Source organism: Salvelinus fontinalis, chromosome 4 (genome assembly GCF_029448725.1).
Source record: "Salvelinus fontinalis isolate EN_2023a chromosome 4, ASM2944872v1, whole genome shotgun sequence".
NCBI lineage: Eukaryota > Metazoa > Chordata > Actinopteri > Salmoniformes > Salmonidae > Salvelinus > Salvelinus fontinalis.
In genome coordinates, this window is record NC_074668.1 from 24,776,837 (window position 1) to 24,797,534 (window position 20,698).

At 47.8% G+C, this 20,698-nt stretch overlaps 1 protein-coding gene across 1 annotated transcript in view; it reads right to left on the minus strand.

Moving 5' to 3' along the window:
* Window positions 1–2,096: 2,096 nt before the first annotated feature.
* The window catches only part of LOC129853430 (cotranscriptional regulator FAM172A-like), a 363,623-nt gene continuing 345,021 nt past the window's right edge, over window positions 2,097–20,698 (minus strand). Inside the window, exon 10 of the mRNA XM_055919456.1 lies at window positions 2,097–2,278. Coding sequence (XP_055775431.1) covers window positions 2,118–2,278 — 161 coding nt within the window. The 3' untranslated portion in view covers window positions 2,097–2,117. The remainder of the gene's footprint in view (window positions 2,279–20,698) is intronic.

Below are 20,698 nucleotides of genomic sequence, written 5' to 3' on the forward strand. Positions count from 1 at the left end.
TAAAAAAGGTAAAATGTATACCAAAACATTTCTTATCGTCCCCTCATAAATACCTCAACACATGAAGCTGTGAAAAGGTAAAGCAGGTCTGGGTAGACAGTGGGTGTGTCGGGAGGTGTATGACAAGATTTCTGTCTCGTTTAGACTAATATCTGGGCATATTAGAAGGCTATTCTATTAAGCTTTGAGTGATTTATAACTCACCAAAACGTCGTGGAAATATACTGTATTTTTGATCTTGTTTATGTCCCAGGAGACTGAGATTACGCAAGGCTGAGCCAGTGCTGATTTCTTTGTCACTTTTCCGTTTGCACGTGAGGAAAGTGTTCTGGAAAATAAATGTGTTACATTTCTTCCAACATCTAAACACATATATCATCTAGGTGTAGGAGAATATTGGAATCTTGGTTTTCCCCACACGTGCAAGGGGATATATTGAAGTTGACTTCTTGTTTCTATTAAAATGAGATGTACCTAAAACTCATTTTGATGCTGGGCTTTAAATGATTTTAAATCTGCTCAGTGTCTTGAATTCTTCATTTCTAGCACAGGTTAAGGTTGTTTTATTTGTTTAATCAAATGCAATCATCCAGGGACATCAATTTCATGGATATCAAACAGGAATAAAAGGTACAGTAAAAAAATGTCATTTTTACAAATTAAAAATCACAGACAATCACTCTGGGACCTTATTTGGTCTGATACAAAAAGTTATTAGGGGGCATTGAAATCCAGCTAAACATTGAGAGAAAGTAAGATAAAAAACCAAGCGAAAGAAAACCGAACCCCAACAGTATATTAGCTGTCACAAACAGTGCAGTGCAACCTTCGAAGTAAGGTATAAACAGGGCCATACTTGATGGAAAATGTAGCTTTATAAAAAGTGTGTGTGTTTGGGGAAGGTAAGGGTAAGTGAAGGAGACATAAAAACAACACATTTGCTTTACATTAAAATGATAATGTTAATGGAACATGTTTATAACTGTTAAAACCATTGTTTGTGGTGAGGGTGTGTGTTGGGTTGAGGGTGGGGTTAAGGGTGGGGGGGTTGGGTTGGGTTGAGGTGAAGGAGGGGGGTTGGGTTGAGGGTGGGGGGGTTGGGTTGGGGTGAAAGAGGGGGGTTGGGTTGAGGTGAAGGAGGGGGGTTGGGTTGAGGGTGGGGGGGTTGGGTTGAGGTGAAGGAGGGGGGTTGGGTTGAGGGTGGGGGGGTTGGGTTGGGTTGAGGCGAAAGAGGGGGGTTGGGTTGAGGTGAAGGGGGGGTTGGGTTGAGGGTGGGGGGGTTGGGTTGAGGTGAAGGAGGGGGTTTGGGTTGAGGGTTGGGCTGAAGTGAGGGAGGGGGTTTGGGTTGAGGGTGGGGGGTTGGGTTGAGAGAGGGAGGGGGGTTGGGTTGAGGTGAGGGAGGGGGTTTGGGTTGAGGGTGGGGGGTTGGGTTGAGAGAGGGAGGGGGGTTGGGTTGAGGGTGGGGGGTTGGGTTGAGGTGAAGGAGGGGGGTTGGGTTGAGGGTTGGGTTGAAGTGAGGGAGGGGGTTTGGGTTGAGGGTGGGGGGTTGGGTTGAGGTGAGGAAGGGGGTTTGGGTTGAGGGTGGGAGGTTGGGTTGAGGGAGGGAGATATTCTAAGTGTATGAGTGGTGTTTGTTGAGGAGGACTGTGAGACCCGTGGGTCAGGCAGGTTTTAGGACCTCGGGGAGTGGTGGAGAGGGCTGCTGGGGCATTAGCCCATTCAGGGCGATGTCAGGACAGTTGGAGGTGCACCACGGCGCACTGTGCAGAGCGCCTGTCAGCCTTAATCTGAGCCGCTGCCGCCGCTCCGTGGCCCAGACCACAGCCAAGCGCCACAGCCCACAGTAAGCGCAAACACTCAGCCCATATTGCTTTGACAGTTGCACTCATCTAGAAATAATGCAAAGCGCTATTGGGATGTATACACCACCACTGCCAACCTGCACTCGGCCAGTAAAACAATGCATCTGCGAGCCGGGAGATGGGCTCAGCTGGAAGGGAGAGATCACACAAAGATGAGGGAGGAAGGAAGGAAGGAAGGAAGGAGGGTAAATAGAGAGGATTTGACCCCCCCCCCCCCCCCCCCCCCCCCCGTGTTTCCCTCCTGTTGGTGTAGTTCTAGTCGTCGTGGTTGTGGTCATGTTTGGTCCTGTGGGAGCTGCGTGTGGGGACCGTGTTGGAGAACTCCTCGTACTCATCCCCAGTCTGTAGAGCCTTGCTGAAGAACTGGAAGATGGAGTTGAAACTCCTCCATGATGTCAGCCCGTGTCGCTCTGTACCTGCACAATACATAGGCACAAAGAGACAGGTTTAACACTCAGGCCATCCACCGTGAAACAACAGAGGGAGGATAGTCACATAAAGTATAATATACACTACTGTTACACCACACACACCTAACAGGCTAGAGAGAAATCATTTTGTAAATAGAGAACGTAATTCCCCTCTAAACCTGGATACTGTGGCTAAGCGTGTATCCACTGCAAGCAACAAGCTTATTGGACATTACATCCATTTTAACTTCTGACCCAGCAGTCCAACGGGATAGTCTTAAAATTTGATCCAACTTGATTCTTGATAGTGCACACCCCATACTCTCCCGTGTCTGTCTCTTAATTTAATGCGAGTTATGCACAATGGATGCACTAAGCGAAACCAGTGGACCGATATTCATTCATTCTCAGGGCTGCTTGAAAGAGGCAGTGGTGAGAAGGCACTAAGGTAGCCAGCGTATCAGGTGATCTGAGGGGGGGCTCAGTTTCCCCTCTCCTGGTGAGCCAGTTCCCATGTTGGGGTCATGGGGAGCCTGAAATCTGGTACACACGCCTCGGGTTCCTCTCGGCTCTCCGAGGTCAGGGGTTCGCTGTGTCGATGCGAAAGCTGCTACACAACACCTCTGTTATTGCAGCTGCTCCACCGCCAGCTCCTCACCAACCAATCACAACCAGTGGCTAATGGCTTATTTCTAGGACTGGGAATTTCCAGGGACCTCACAATATGATATCTCAATACTTAGTTCCTGATACGATATGTATTGTGATTCTCAACAATTTTATAAGTATTTTGATTCGATACTGCAATTTTTTTAATGGTTCGATGTTCCAAACATATTGGTAACTATATGTCGGCTGCAGAGGGACAAGAGAGCATGAGAAATTATGAACATTGCTCACTATTTAAAAAAGATGGACAACAAGATAAGAAGGAAAAATAGTTGCGTTTTCATGCAGGCACAGCTGATTAGCGCAAAAATAATATTGCGATATATTGTCAAAAACAATATCCCAATATGTAACTATCAATTTTTCTCCCTACCTCTACTTATTTCCCTACTAGCAGGTGGCTAGGCTGCTTAGAAACATACTGTAATGTGTTGTGAAGCAGTACCCAGACACCATCTCCGAGAAACCGGTATAGAGTGTGATACAATGGTGTTATACTCTATTATAGCATAGATACACAGTTTGAGGTAGTGAACACGTAGTAGGGAGAGACAGGTTGATGCTTAGGGACTGCTTGTTGGTTTATGCATTTGGGGGTATACACTGAGTGGACAAAACATTAAGAACACCTGCTCCATGACAGACTGACCAGGTGAAAGATATGATCCCTTATTGCCACTTGTTAAATCCACTTCAATCTGTGTAGATGAAGGGGAGGAGACAGGTTAAAGAAGGATTTTGCCTTGAGACAATTGAGACATGGCTTGTGTATGTGCGCCATTCAGAGCGTGAATGGGCAAGACCAAAAATGTGATTGCCTTTGAAAGGGGTATGGAATGCTTTGGACACCGTGTAGTCCCAGATCAGCAGGCTTATGTACCTGTTTCCAATAGAGCTTCACAAGATCAGTTCATGGGGCCCTTGCTACTTTGTTGATGGGTCAGGATACCAGTTCAGTGAGAGCCCTCTCCTCCTCTTCTCATCCTGTTCTCTCCTCTCCTCGCTTCTACATGCACCAGGCCGGAGGGATACAATTAAAAATAACCTTTAAGGTCTCCTCCAAAGAGGGTCCTCTGATGGCCGCTATATTGACCCCAAGTTTATTAGAATGACCACCTGGCTGGCTGTGATAATGGAGATGGAGGGGTGAGGGCCCAGGCTGGTCTGGTCTGGTCTGGTCTGGTCTGGTTTGTTCTGGGCTGGGCGGTCACTGTACATGGTTTACCAGACTAGTCTATGATCACTGCCTCAGGACAGATTGACTAGCCTAGCAATCAGTGAGTCAACAACCCCCAGACCCACAGTGTGTTACCTGTGTAGGGCTTAACACAACAACACACTCCCCTGGAAAACAAAGTCAGCCATGCTCGCACCTCACATCTATCATTTATATCCAATTTGAAGCACAGGAATCTCTCCTCTTCTTTTTTCCATCTCATCGCTCCTTAACAAGTTGTTTTCTTTCTTTCTTCAGGAGCGATCGATTCCAAGGCTCTCCTTTCTTCACCTCAAACCGGCACTGAACTCTGGAGTGCCGCAAGCTGCAATGCCCGATCCCAGAGCCGGGGTCAGCGGGAATGTGTCTCCGTGCCGATATGCTGATGAGCCAGGCCACTCCGGTGACTCCCGTATGAGCTCCGCCCACTCTGCGGCTGATGTCTACCGGCGTCCGGGCCTCGCTTACTAACAGCCTTTTACTGCCCTCGCCCACTCCTTCTTTAATAGGCAGACTGTGTGAACGCTAATGGATTGTTGTCAGTGGTGTATTCTGAACGCTGATTTAGAGAAGGAGCCTCACCAGCCTACTGGCTTCTCTCAGAGCTAACCTGACCGCCAGACTCGCAGGGTGAGCAGAGGGAGAGAGGACAGTTAGCTCACTCATGCTACAAATCAAAGTAATATCCTTAAAAGATGTAGGGATGGATTAAATGCCACAGTGCTGTGTGGAAAGTGAAATCTGTCCTATAAACAGTCTGAGTGGATTGGGCATCACTCTTCCTCCCCCAGTCTCTCCTATAAACAGTCTGAGTGGATTGGGCATCCCCCTTCCTCCCCCAGTCTCTCCTATAAACAGTCTGAGTGGATTGGGCATCACTCTTCCTCCCCCAGTCTCTCCTATAAACAGTCTGTGGATTGGGCATCCCCCTTCCTCCCCCAGTCTCTCCTATAAACAGTCTGAGTGGATTGGGCATCACCCTTCCTCCCCCAGTCTCTCCTATAAACAGTCTGAGTGGATGGGGCATCCCCCTTCCTCCCCCAGTCTCTCCTATAAACAGTCTGAGTGGATTGGGCATCACCCTTCCTCCCCCAGTCTCTCCTATAAACAGTCTGAGTGGATTGGGCATCACCCTTCCTCCCCCAGTCTCTCCTATAAACAGTCTGAGTGGATTGGGCATCCCCCTTCCTCCCCCAGTCTCTCCTATAAACAGTCTGAGTGGATTGGGCATCACCCTTCCTCCCCCAGTCTGTCCTATAAACAGTCTGAGTGGATTAGGCATCCCCTTTCCTCCCCCAGTCTCTCCTATAAACAGTCTGAGTGGATTGGGCATCACTCTTCCTCCCCCAGTCTCTCCTATAAACAGTCTGAGTGGATTGGGCATCACCCTTCCTCCCCCAGTCTCTCCTATAAACAGTCTGAGTGGATTGGGCATCCCCCTTCCTCCCCCAGTCTCTCCTATAAACAGTCTGAGTGGATTGGGCATCACCCTTCCTCCCCCAGTCTCTCCTATAAACAGTCTGAGTGGATTGGGCATCCCCCTTCCTCCCCCAGTCTCTCCTATAAACAGTCTGAGTGGATTGGGCATCCCCCTTCCTCCCCCAGTCTCTCCTATAAACAGTCTGAGTGGATTGGGCATCCCCCTTCCTCCCCCAGTCTCTCCTATAAACAGTCTGAGTGGATTGGGCATCACCCTTCCTCCCCCAGTCTCTCCTATAAACAGTCTGAGTGGATTGGGCATCCCCCTTCCTCCCCCAGTCTCTCCTATAAACAGTCTGAGTGGATTGGGCATCACCCTTCCTCCCCCAGTCTCTCCTATAAACAGTCTGAGTGGATTGGGCATCACCCTTCCTCCCCCAGTCTCTCCTATAAACAGTCTGAGTGGATTGGGCATCACCCTTCCTCCCCCAGTCTCTCCTATAAACAGTCTGAGTGGATTGGGCATCCCCCTTCCTCCCCCAGTCTCTCCTATAAACAGTCTGAGTGGATTGGGCATCCCCCTTCCTCCCCCAGTCTCTCCTATAAACAGTCTGAGTGGATTGGGCATCCCCCTTCCTCCCCCAGTCTCTCCTATAAACAGTCTGAGTGGATTGGGCATCACCCTTCCTCCCCCAGTCTCTCCTATAAACAGTCTGAGTGGATTGGGCATCCCCCTTCCTCCCCCAGTCTCTCCTATAAACAGTCTGAGTGGATTGGGCATCCCCCTTCCTCCCCCAGTCTCTCCTATAAACAGTCTGAGTGGATTGGGCATCCCCCTTCTTCCCCCAGTCTCTCCTATAAACAGTCTGAGTGGATTGGGCATCACCCTTCCTCCCCCAGTCTCTCCTATAAACAGTCTGAGTGGATTGGGCATCACTCTTCCTCCCCCAGTCTCTCCTATAAACAGTCTGAGTGGATTGGGCATCACCCTTCCTCCCCCAGTCTCTCCTATAAACAGTCTGAGTGGATTGGGCATCCCCCTTCCTCCCCCAGTCTCTCCTATAAACAGTCTGAGTGGATTGGGCATCACCCTTCCTCCCCCAGTCTCTCCTATAAACAGTCTGAGTGGATTGGGCATCACCCTTCCTCCCCCAGTCTCTCCTATAAACAGTCTGAGTGGATTGGGCATCACTCTTCCTCCCCCAGTCTCTCCTATAAACAGTCTGAGTGGATTGGGCATCACTCTTCCTCCCCCAGTCTCTCCTATAAACAGTCTGAGTGGATTGGGCATCACCCTTCCTCCCTCAGTCTCTTAAGTAAAAGTTGGGGAATTAATAGAAATCTTTTTCATGAGCCAATGATGAGCCAGTGATCAGGTCATGGTGTCACTGTGATAATGTATGCAAATTAAAATGTGTCTCGAAGGCTCACTTTTGTATACTTCTTAAGATGTGCTGTTTTTATAACGCTTGAATATGATACCTTAATATATTATATATTCTCTTCACCTAAATACAGTAAACACATAATGAGATCAAATATATATTTCTGGACTATTGTTATAATGCGTAATGTGTATGTTTATTTTATGAATCATTATCTCAGGTAGGAATTCATTGTATAAAATTAGATATAACTTTAATGTCATCTGTTTCCTGCCAATAAAGCAACCATCATAATGTGTACATGAATCAAACACCTGTGTACACCACATATTTTTCAAATTTAAAGTTTTGTAAGATTCAGGGGTCACCCTCCTAATTTCCACAAATCAAGGAATGGACCCCATAACCCCACTGTAAGACCTCTCTATTGGTTAACCTGTGTTCCCTCACCCCTCCAAGCATCTCTATTGGTTAACCTGTGTTCCCTCACCCCTCCAAGCATCTCTATTGGTTAACCTGTGTTCCCTCACCCCTCCAAGCATCTCTATTGGTTAACCTGTGTTCCTTCACCCCTCCAAGCATCTCTATTGGTTAACCTGTGTTCCCTCACCCCTCCAAGCATCTCTATTGGTTAACCTGTGTTTCCTCACCCCTCCAAGCATCTCTATTGGTTAACCTGTGTTTTCTCACCCCTCTAAGCATCTATATTGGGTAACCTGTGTTACCTCATCACGCCAAGCATCTCTATTGGTTAACCTGTGTTTTCTCATCACGCCAAGCATCTCTATTGGTTAACCTGTGTTTTCTCACCTCTCCAAGCCTCTCTATTGGTTGTTCTATGTTCTCCTCTCTCATGATGGACAGTGACAGACAGCGCCAACAGATGCAGTCCATTTGATCCTAGATTCTTTGTCTCCCCTGTCACAGCCACTGGATTCCTCACAGGGGAATTGACTGGCTGTTTGATCTCTGTGTGACTTACACGGTCGCGAGTCACACACACACACGCACACTATTGTTATCAGTGGTGTGGGATGAGGTAAGAGAACGAAAGGTGTTTGAGGGGAAAATGACCTGCTCTGCAGCTGTGGACCATGCGTTCTTCCCTTCACCAGTCGCTGAATGTTCTATGCTGTCACAAGTGGTCATGTACTGTGATAGTTCAAAACAAACGGTAGTTGATTGAAGAGCCAAAGTAATACCTCGAATGACTGTAAGAGAGAAAGACTGAATCAAAGAAACAAGCTGGCTATAATTAGTTTTCATCTGTGGTACATTATTTAAAGCCCCAACACTTAATTGCTTGTGTACTAATGGCCTATTTTTGAATCAAACTTTCTTTTCATAATTCCTAAATACATTGATACATTGATGTGAGCATGAAGGGCCATATACAGTGCATTCGGAAAGTATTCAGACCCCTTCACTCATTCCACATTTTGTTAAGTTAAAGCCTTATTCTAAAATGGATTTAAAAAAAAATCCTCATCAATCGTTTTTAAAAACGTTAAAAATAAAAAAAAGAAATTTTATTTGACATGAGACTCGAAATTGAGCTCAGGTGCATCCTGTTTCCATTCATCATCCTTGAGATGTTTCTACAACTTGATTGGAGAACACCTGTGGACAATTCAATTGATTGGACATGATTTGGAATGGCAAATACCTGTCTATATAAGGTCCCACAGTTGACAGTGCATGTCAGAGCAAAAACCAAGCCATGAGGTCGAAGGAATTGTCCGTAGAGATCCGAGACATGATTGTGTCGAGACACAGATCTGGGGAAGGATATCAAAACATTTCTGCAGCATTGAAGGTCCCCAAGAACACAGTGGCCTCCATCATTCTTAAATGTAAGAAGTTTGGAACCACCAAAACCTTTCCTAGAGCTGGCCGCCCGGCCAAACAGAGCAATCGGGGAGAAGGGCCTTGGTCAGGGAGGTGACCAAGAACCAGAGTTCGTCTGTGGAGATGGGAGAACCTTCCAGAAGGACAACCATCTCTGCAGCACTCCACCAATCAGGCCTTTATGGTAGAGTGGCCAGACAGAAGCCACTCCTCAGTAAAAGGCACACGACAGCCCACTTGGAGTTTGCCAAAAGGCACCTAAAGGACTCTCAGATCATGAGAAACAAGATTCTCTGGTCTGATGAAACCAAGATTGAACTTTTGGCCTGAACGCCAAGCGCCACGTCTGGAGGAAACCTGGCACCGCCCAAAACCTGGCCAATACCATCCCTACAGGGACAGGCAGGGACTGGGAGACTAGTCAGGATCGAAGACACAGCCAAGCACACAGCCAAGACAATGCAGGAGTGGCTTGGGGACAAGTCTCTGAATGTCCTTGAGTGGCTCAGACAGGGCCTGGACTTGAACACGATCGAACATCTCTGGAGAGACCTAAAAATAGCTGTGCCGTGACACTCCCCATCCAACCTGACAGAGCTTGAGAGGATCGGCAGAGAATGGGATAAACTGTAGCATCATACCCAAAAAGACTTGAGGATGTAATCGCTGCCAAATGTGCTTGAACAAAGTACTGAGTAAAGGGCCTGAATACTTACGTATATGTGATATTTCAGTTAAAATAAAACATTACTAAAAACATGTTTTTGCTTTGTCCATATGAGGTATTGTTTGTAAATTGATGAGGAAAAAAATTAAATGTAATCCATTTTGTGTGTAACGCAACAGAATGTGGAAAAAGTGAAGGGGTCTGAATACTTTTCGAATGCACTGTACCTTTGCTAAATTTATTACCGAAATACATAGCTATTATTATAATAATACTTTGGTGGGTGCTGATATTTGTCCTATTCCACACATGTACAAATGTGTATTATATTCAGTCTAGTCTGTGAGGCACGGCACATCTAATGTTTTCGATAGTTTTGGAACAAATTGATTTAATTTCGTACATTTAAAAAGCTTAATAATTCCCCTAGACGTGACATTTAAATCGACAGGAACTTTACAAAACAAGATATTATCCTGAAAATCAGGATAATAAAATATCAAACTCTCATTTAATATTCTGCAAGTACAGGGACTATAAGCACCCGTTTTATCATGTTAAATTATTTCTGGTAAAAACAATTAAACACAATTGAGTGTGCACATAGTATTTTTTAGTCTTTTCAAAGGTAATCGAAGCTCATTCTATCCATTTTGGATGTTGAAGTGATGGGCGGCTGTGCTGTAACAATATCTGACAGTGTTTGTGGAAACTATCTATTGCATAGATCAGAGGTGGGGAATAGCTTTCTGTGTCCTGCTTGTTAGACGATCGGATTTCCGCTCCTGATAGGGGCTCTTATTAGTTTATCTCCCGTGCAGGGTTTGTGGGGCCGTGCGGGGTGTGTGGCGCCTTGCGGGGTGTGTGGGGCCGTGCGGGGTTTGTGGGGCCGTGCGGGGTGTGTGGGGCCGTGCGGGGTGTGTGGGGCCGTGCGGGGTGTGTGGCGCCTTGCGGGGTTTGTGGGGCCGCGCGGGGTGTGTGGGGCCTCGCGGGGTTTGTGGGGCCGTGCGGGGTGTGTGGGGCCTCGCGGGGTTTGTGGGGCCGTGCGGGGTGTGTGGGGCCGTGCGGGGTGTGTGGGGCCGTGCGGGGTGTGTGGGGCCGTGCGGGGTGTGTGGGGCCTCGCGGGGTGTGTGGGGCCTCGCGGGGTGTGTGGGGCCTCGCGGGGTGTGTGGGGCCGTGTGGGGTGTGTGGCGCCTTGCGGAGTGTGTGGGGCCGCGCGGGGTGTGTGGGGCCGCGCGGGTTGTGTGGGGCCGTGCGGGGTGTGTGGCGCCTTGCGTGTTTTGTGGGGCGGTGCGGGGTGTGTGGGGCCGTGCGGGGTGTGTGGCGCCTTGCGGGGTTTGTGGGGCGGTGCGGGGTGTGTGGGGCCGTGCGGGGTGTGTGGGGCCGTGCGGGGTGTGGGGGCCGTGCGGGGTGTGTGGGGCCGTGCGGGGTGTGTGGGGCCGTGCGGGGTGTGTGGCGCCTTGCGGGGTTTGTGGGGCCGCGCGGGGTGTGTGGGGCCTCGCGGGGTTTGTGGGGCCGTGCGGGGTGTGTGGGGCCGTGCGGGGTGTGTGGGGCCGTGCGGGGTGTGTGGGGCCGTGCGGGGTTTGTGGGGCCTTGCGGGGTGTGTGGGGCCGTGCGGGGTGTGTGGGGCCTCGCGGGGTGTGTGGGGCCTCGCGGGGTGTGTGGGGCCTCGCGGGGTGTGTGGGGCCGTGTGGGGTGTGTGGCGCCTTGCGGAGTGTGTGGGGCCGCGCGGGGTGTGTGGGGCCGCGCGGGTTGTGTGGGGCCGTGCGGGGTGTGTGGCGCCTTGCGTGTTTTGTGGGGCGGTGCGGGGTGTGTGGGGCCGTGCGGGGTGTGTGGCGCCTTGCGGGGTTTGTGGGGCGGTGCGGGGTGTGTGGGGCCGTGCGGGGTGTGTGGGGCCGTGCGGGGTGTGGGGGCCGTGCGGGGTGTGTGGGGCCGTGCGGGTTGTGTGGGGCCGTGCGGGGTGTGTGGGGCCGTGCGGGGTGTGTGGGGCCGTGCGGGTTGTGTGGGGCCGTGCGGGTTGTGTGGGGCCGTGCGGGATGTGTGGCGCCTTGCGGGGTGTGTGGGGCCGTTCGGTTGAATGGGGCCGCTGAGGGCACTTCGGCCATTTTGTTTACCTGTCAGATGGCCCGGATGTGCCGTTGCAGTGGGAAGGGGTCAAGAGAGGTCAAAGCAGGTGTCAGGGTCACTCAGCGCGCCTACACAACTTTGTCCCCACTCACGGAGCACGGAAACAAGGCTACAGTCAAACTGATTTATTTCAATCTAAATGTAGGCCTTCTCCCTGTTCCCTTCACCATCACATGAACTCCTTCCAGTCATAACAATACACTGAAGTCTGTTGAAACATGATTACATATTAGTGGTTCCCTGTGACCCCACTGTATTTCGTTTTACTTTAATCAAATCAATAGATTAATCCCACTCATATCCCCTCAAACAAAAAATACACACACACACAAATTACCGAAACACAGCATTTCATCAAAACAGCATTACCACTGCCATTTTAATGCCATGGTTGCCGGTAAGTGGGGTCTGTTATTATTTCCTGTCTATCATACTGCTTTTAATTGTTTCGTTATTATTGTTATTATTATTGTGTTTTGCTTTTGGAGAAAACAAGGAAAAAGTCCTCACACATCCGGAGATGAGGAGCAGAATGACTAGCGCGGGGGCTGCTGAGGGGACTGGAGAAAAGAGAGAGGTTGAGATAGGGAGAGAGATATTTTCACATCAACTTGTTCAAATTGTCTCTCCATTTTTGCTCATACTATTCAAACCATCACACAGTGGAACCTGGGAGACCAGAGCCACCAAATAATGGATGACACAACACACACCCCTACTCTCTCTCCCCCACCGTGCTCGGAGACGGAGTGCTTTTTTATTTTAAAGTGAATGACTGGCCTTGGCCACTTTAAAGGACGCTGCTTTGATAGACTTGGAGCAGAGTATTTACAAGATAACCCGAGCCCAAGGGCAGCACGCTATTGGATACGAGTGTCTGATTCTCCAGTGTCCACTTCAGTAAAATCGAAGCCCAAACATGTGCCCACCCCGACAACACCTCTCAATGTCAAGCGGCTTCTCTCTCCAGGGTCGTCGTGTGCATCAGAGACAAGGGCCCCCACTCTAGAAGGCCTTCAGAAACATGGCCCTCAACTCCTCTACACAATGCACTGTTTCAATAAATATCTGTATTAGTCAATAGAAACAGACATTCTCTGGTTCTCATCTAAAGGCTAAGGGGTCTATTTGTCCTCCATTCACTTTCCTATCTGTTCAAGTTGAAGAAGGCTATTGAGAAAAAACATATATTTCACAGCCTTCATCAAATCTGAGTATGGATACAGGTAATATGCTTTAGATGTTATTAATGAATTCATACATTTACAACAACATTCTATGGTCTATTGGTGGTACAATGTAAGTAGGGTTTAAGTCCTGCTTAAAACTTTTTCTTGAGGAAGATCTGTTCATGACACTTCTCTATGTTCAATACAGGATATTCTAAATGGGAACCCACCAATGAGCCTTCAATAAAAAATGACACTATTAAACAAATCACAATACATGTTCAAGCAAAACTTCAGCATCTCTCTCACTTTCTTCTTCAGTGAGCCACTCTCAGTCTTCACTCTCAGTCTTCACTCTCAGTCTTCACTCTCAGTCTTCACTCTCAGTCTTCACTCTCAGTCTCCACTCTCAGTCTTCACTCTCAGTCTTCACTCAGTTTTCACTCTCAGTCTTCACTCTCCGTCTTCACTCTCAGTCTTCACTCTCAGTCTTCACTCTCAGTCTTCACTCTCAGTCTTCACTCTCCGTCTTCAATCTCCGTCTTCACTCAAAGCTACATTTCCTGAATGTTTTATCGTGAAAGTGACCCGTGCAGCGCGGTACAGGTGCCATAGCATCAATGCAAGTTTGATTGTAATGTTACAACAAAATGAAATACGTTCTAACGTCTAATATTACAGCTGCAAAATGTGAGGCTTTGACAATAACGACTTGACTGTAGAAGGTGGTAATTGATGGTATGCAGATTAATTAATACCATTGATCAATAGCAATTAATATCTAGAAGGTATTGATATTTGATCAGGGGGACAGAAATATGTTATTGCGGCAATTGTTTTGTTTTTACCGCAGCGAGGTTGAACTTATTTCGGACAGGAACTTTATTTCTACCTTTGAAAAACAAGTGGCATCAACCACGGTTTCTGGCTTGAATCAACAACCTGTATCGATGGAATACGGTGCGTATCTAATCATAGAATCATTTATCAATAACTCATTCTGCAGTGAAATTCCCACCTGAACAGAGATTTTATGGATGTCAGTCTAGTACACTATATCTGTCTGTGTGCACCAAGATTAGTAGAGTGTATGAAAAGAGGCTGTCACTGTAAACCTAAGGGCTGCCTCTCTGTCAGGCCCTGTGTTTGATCTGGGTCATCATCAGTGGGGATTTCAATGGTAAACACTCTGGGTCTGCTAGCTCGCCTGACACGGTTTTGTTTTTGGCCCATTGAGGGGGAATGGTCTGTTTCCATGCCCAGCCCTAGTGTGGCTCAAAATAAGTGAGTGTCTAAGGGAGGACCGTAAAGACTGTCCATTAGCAGGAGAACAGGATCCAGAGCCAGGGTCACGATGGAGCCCCACACAACCCTGCCAAACACAGACACCCTCACACACATGTACACACAGACATTCACATATACGCACGCACTCACACACACACCTTTGCTCTTAAACATAATAAGCCATCCCATATACACACACACATACACACAGTGAGACTGAGAAACACAAGCTGTTACTGGGTCTCCAGTCAGGACTGAGACCCAGACAGTCTCAACCACCACCTTCACTACACACTCTCTCTCCCCTCCCCTCCCCTCTACTTAAACACAATACACTCACACATTCACAGACACTCTCACACACAACCTCTGCTCTACTTTGACACAATACGAGGGAGCGCACACACCTTCCTAATGCTTAAAGACGATGCCTTCAAAGACCCTCACAACATCCCTCCATACACTTCAGAACAATGCCTTGGCACACACACACACACACACACACACACACACACACACACACACACACACACACACACACACACACACACACACACACACACACACACACACACACACACACACACACACAGAGCTGCGGTTTCCTGTCATTACTAACAGTGATGCACCCAAGGCCCGTTGGGGCTCAGGTGAGACGGAGTGCTGAAAGACAGTGAGCTCCACTCCCACACGTTACCATGTCTAACCCCACCGGGGCCACGCCGGCAACAATTAAAACACCACTCGCTTGCCTACCGCTGGCAGCTTCTCACAACTTAGCATCTCCCCAACGCACAGGCCACAAACACTGGAGACATTCACCTCGGAATAAAAAAAAACACACAGAGGCTACACAAAATGAGCTCATAAGTCTTACGAGTAAAGACATTTCTAGTAAATAAGACAAAGAAACACTAAAATAATAACACAACTAATGAGCTACCAGCACAAATACTGTATGTATTTATCTGGAGTGTGTGAGTGACTGAGTAAGAGAGAGAGAGACAGAGACAGAGACAGAGACAGAGACAGAGACAGAGACAGAGAGACAGAGACAGAGACAGAGACAGAGACAGAGACAGAGACAGAGAGAGACAGACAGACAGACAGACAGACAGACAGACAGCGAGAGAGAGATAGAGTCAGAGAGAGAGAGAGACAGAGAGAGAAGGTGTGTGTGTGTATGTGTATGTAGGGGTGTCACCCTTAACATGGACCAGAGCTCACAAGGGGACAGGCTCTGCTTTTCTCTACGTGTGTGTGTTTTGTGTGTACTAGCCATGCAGCGCTGGCTGTGGCGGAGTGTGAGAATTGATGTGTGTGGATAAGAAGTGACTGGCTGGTATACCTGGGGATACCACAGTTAAATGTGGTACAAGATCTGTGTGTGTGTGTGTGTGTGTGTGTGTGTGTGTGTGTGTGTGTGTGTGTGTGTGTGTGTGTGTGTGCAAGCGTGTTTACTAGACCCCCACTGCGGTTCACGTGTGTCTATACATTCCCCAGACAGACACGTCAACCAGAGAGTGTCTGAGGAATGAGGGGTGCGTGGGCGGCCATCTTGTTGTCACCCTGTTAGAGGTGAGCTTGTAGGCGCCTGTCCTGCCATGAACAGACCGACAGACAACTGGTTATGTATGGAAAGTGGAGAGGGGGGCGTGACCCAGCCAGCCCCACATTAGAGCTCTTATCAGAGGGGTGAGGAGACGGGGAGAGCTGGGGTGAGGGTCGAGATAGACTGGAGTCGGCGGCGAAGGGCAGGGCGGTTCTGAAATAGATCACTTAAGGGAACAAAGTGTAATTAATATGTGACCACAGATAAGAGAACCCTGGCCCTATCTGGGAATGTGCTAATGGAGTTCACACACACTCAGCGAGAGCAGGGGACAACCCCTCTGTGTGTGTGTGTATCTGAAGGCAAACAGAGTGGCAGGGAAAGATTGAAAGCAGAACATAAACAAGGAGACAGGTCGAAACGGTCCTCCTCTATGATGAAGATCTGCAGTCGTTGGGATCAGATGAAACCAATGGAAAACACTGTTATTTCTCTACACAGCAACCTCCAAGCACGCAGCTTCTACACACACACACACACACACACACACACACACACACACACACACACACACACACACACACACACACACACACACACACACACACACACACACACACACACACACACACACACACACACACACACACACACCCACCCCTAACCGCAGACACATTCCCACTCACATCAAAACATGAGCGATGTTATAACACTGAGCATGGCGGAAGGTCTTCAGATGTCTGGGGACTGTTTACTAGAGAGGAGGAGGAAGTGGAGCGGTCCAGTTGTGATCAGCCCGACAGAGACTTCACTCCAGCTTCCTGTCTGCGTGTTCCCCTGTGCCAGGTGACTCCGACTGGAGCCAGGGGTCTGGGGAGGAGGGGGCATTATGGAATGGGGTGGAGGCGCCCACGTGTGCCGGGGCAGCGACATGGGCCAGTGATGGACGGGCTTGTGCAAGGAGGATTTCCCCTGTTTGTTTCAGCCGCATCACATTCAGACAGCAGCAGTCTGGCTCCGGGATTTCTTTATGTGTGTGTGTGTAGTGGTGTGTGTCTGTGTGTATGTAGTGTGTGTGTTTGTGTAATGTGGTGGGAGGGCCGGCATCTGGGGGTCAGCAATATCTGTGTGTGTGTGTGTGTGTGTGTGTGTGTGTGTGTGTGTGTGTGTGTGTGTGTGTGTGTGTGTGTGTGTGTGTGTGTGTGTGTGTGTGTGTGTGTGTGTGTGTGTGTGTGTGTGTGTGTGTGTGTGTGAGTGAGACCATGAGCACGTCTGAGTGTGTGATTATGTTTAAGTTATGTTAGTGATGTCTGGGATCATGGTGTGTATATGTTGTGTGTGTGTGTGTGTGTGTGTGTGTGTGTGTGTGTGTGTGTGTGTGTGTGTGTGTGTGTGTGTGTGAAACCTGTGCTATGTACTCTACAGTGGTGAGGTGTAGCGGGATAGCTAGCTAGGGTCGAGGAGCTGAGGGAGGAAGGGAGGGAAGGCTATGATCTATCAGGGCTGAGGAGAGGAGCAGCATCAAAGAGCACAGCCACAGCTCCACATAAAACAAACCCCTGTTCTCTGCTAGCACACTATCTCCACTTTGTCCTTGGCCTGTCTGGATACCACTGGAGGCCAGCATGATTTGAGAGAGCAAGTGGGAACAAGAGAGAGAGGGCGAGAGAAAAGGGAGAGGGGGAGGAGGAGAGAGAAAATGGGGAGGGGGAGGAGGAGAGGAAGATAGGGGAGGATAGAGAGAAAGAGAGGTAGAGAGAGAGGCACCCCTCCGTGAGCTTCCTTTCACCAACTATCACTTTCCCAGGCAGCGCTACAACATGTTGCCTCAAGTGTGTGTTTGTGTGTGTGTGTGTGTTTGCGTGTGTGAGACAGAGAGTAAGGTATGTGGGCATGCAGTATATTGTGTGTAGGCGAATAAGGGAAACATTTACTGCTCCCAAATAGGTGAGCTACAGTTGAAGTCGGAAGATTACAAACACCTTAGCCAAATACATTTAAACTCAGTTTTTCACAATCCCTGACATTCAATCCTGGCATGTCAGTTTGGATCACCACTTTATTTTAAGAATGTGAAATGTCAGAATAATAGTAGAGAGAATGATTTATTTCAGCTTTTATTTCTTTCATCACATTCCCAGTGGGTCAGAAGTTTACAATACACTCAAATTAGTATTTGGTAGCATTGCCTTTAAATTGTTTAACTTGGGTCAAACGTTTCGGGTAGCCTTCCACAAGCTTCCCACAATAAGTTGGGTGAATTTCGGCCCATTACTCCTAACAGAGCTGGTGTAACTGAATCAGGTTTCTAGGCCTCCTTGCTCACACACGCTTTTTCAGTTCTGCCCACAAATTTCCAATAGGATTGAGGTCAGGCCTTTGTGATGGCCACTCCAATACCTTGATTTTGATGTCTTTAAGCCATTTTGCCACAACTTTGGAAGTATGCTTGGGGTCATTGTCCATTTGGAAAACCCATTTGCAACCAAGCTTTAACTTCCTGACTGATATCTTGAGATGTTGCTTCAATATATCTACATAATTGTCCTTCTCATGATGCCATCTATTTTGTGAATTCACCAGTCCCTAATGCAGCAAAGAACCCCCACAACATAATGCTGCCACCCCCGTTCTTCACGGTTGGGATAGTGTTCTTCGGCTTGCAAGCCTCCCCCTTTTTCCTCCAAACATAACAATTCTCATTATGGCCAAACAGTTCTATTTTTGTTTGATAAGACAAGAGGACATTTCTCCAAAAAGTACCATCTTTGTTCCCATGTGCAGTTGCAAACCGTAGTCTTTGCTTTTTTATGGCGGTTTTGGAGCAGTGGCTTCGTCCTTGCTGAGCGGCCTTTCAGGTTATGTCGATATAGGACTTGTTTTACTGTGGATATAGAAATGTTTGTACCTGTTTCCTCCAGCACCTTCACAAAGTCCTTTGTTGTTCTGGGATTGATTTGCACTTTTTAAACCAAAGTACATTCATCTCTAGGAGACAGAACGCGTCTCCTTCCTGAGCGGTATGATGGCTGCGTGGTCCCATGGTGTTTATATTTGTGTACTATTGTTTGTACAGATGACTGAGGTACCTTCAGGCGTTTGGAAATTGCTCCCAATGATGAACCAGACTTGTGGAGGTCTACAATTTATTTTCTGAGGTCTTGGCTGATTTCTTTAGATTTTCCCATGATGTCAAGCATAAAGGCACTGAGTTTGAAGGTAGGTCTTGAAATTCATCCACAGGTACAACTCCAATTGACTCAAATTATGTAAATTAGCCTATCAAAAGCCATGACATCATTTTCTGGAATTTTCCAAGCTGTTTAAAGGCACAGTCAACTTAGTGTATGTAAACTTCTGACCCACTGGAATTGTGATACAGTGAAATAGTCTGTCTGTAAACAATTGTTGGAAAAGTAACTTGTGACATGCACAAAGTAGATGTCCTAACCGTCTTACTAAAACTATAGTTTGTTAACAAGAAATTTGTGGAGTGTTTGAATAACGAGTTTTAATGACTCCAACCTGAGTGTATGTAAACTTCCCACTTCAACTGTATGTCCTTTTGTCTACTAAAAACATCTGTATCTTCCCAACTCAATACATTTTCCCAAAGCAATACATTTTTGACCATAGTTAGTATTCAAATACAATTCAATTCAACAGATAAACTGTAAACAGGAACATTAGTCTTGTGAAGTTGGAGACTTGGTGTAATGATCGTCGTAATCCTCCTCCTCGGACGAGGAGGAGAGGCGAGAAGGATCAGACCAATATGCAGAGTGGTTAGTGTTCATATTTAATGAAAATAGAATGAACACTTAACATACAAAAACAACAAACGTGACAACCGCAAACAGACCCGTGTGGTACAAACACAGACACGCGATACAACCACCTACAGCAACCACGTGAATCACAGGCTGCCTAAGTATGATTCTCAATCAGGGACAACGATTGACAGCTGTCTCTGATTGAGAATCATACCCGGCCGAACACAAACAACCCAACAAGAAAAAACACATCGACAACACACCCCAACTCACGCCCTGACCAACTAAAATAATACAAGAGAAAGGAAAAACAGGTCAGGAACGTGACACTTGGGAAATGAACCGAAACCCATGGTAATGTTGGAAGCAAACGGGCAGAAGAACATCGAACAAAGGTGCATACGACAGACCGTGGAGATAACATGAACCCATAAATACATGTCTAACATCAGCTGCTTTCTCCCGAGTCACTGAAGTGTACCATCTGATACGGTTGAAAAGTACGACTGTAAATCGCAACTGTGAATGTCATGTGTCAGAAGCAGCTTGCAGGGAATGTGGACTCAGATGGAGGCGGAGAGATGTTCACAACCAAACAAAAACAACAGCTGCCTTTTTTGATTGAAAGTTAACTTTAGGAAAACAAAGTCCTGGGTCAAACACGGGTCAGAACAACGTGGAAAACATCCAAACAAAACACAAAAAGCAGCCGCCTGAATGTCTGTCCTTTGTAGCATAAACAAACTGTGGGAAGAGTTAACCTTTGATAGGCAGCTGTATGCACTTTTCATTGAATGTGAGTCAGAAAGAGAATAATTATCTCTCTGTCTCTCTCGCTCCCCCTCTCGCCTTTCTCTCTGAGGAGAAGCCTGTCTAGGTTGTCTGATCCACACTAACTCCCTGAAATGAAGAAACACTGATGAGCAACGCAACACAAATGCTAATTCACAACACACACAATACATGAATAGTGAAATCCACACAAGTATACAGGGATGTTGCTTACTACCCTGAAACACACAAGTACCCGCCACACAGTGCAAGGTCATAGAGTGTCCAGGTCATAGTGGTGTCCAGGTCAGAGTGATCTCTAGAGGAGAAGATACTGTCAGTTCCCGACCTGGGAAACACACACGTGCTAGACAAGGGCTAGGACAGCCACGCCAACAGGGCTTAAGACCTTATCTGACAGCATCAGCCAGCACCACGCACACACACACGGGCACGCGCACACACGCACCGGCTAAACAAGGGCTAGGACAGCCACCCCAACAGGGCTTAAGACCTTATCTGACAGCATCAGCCGGTTCCACA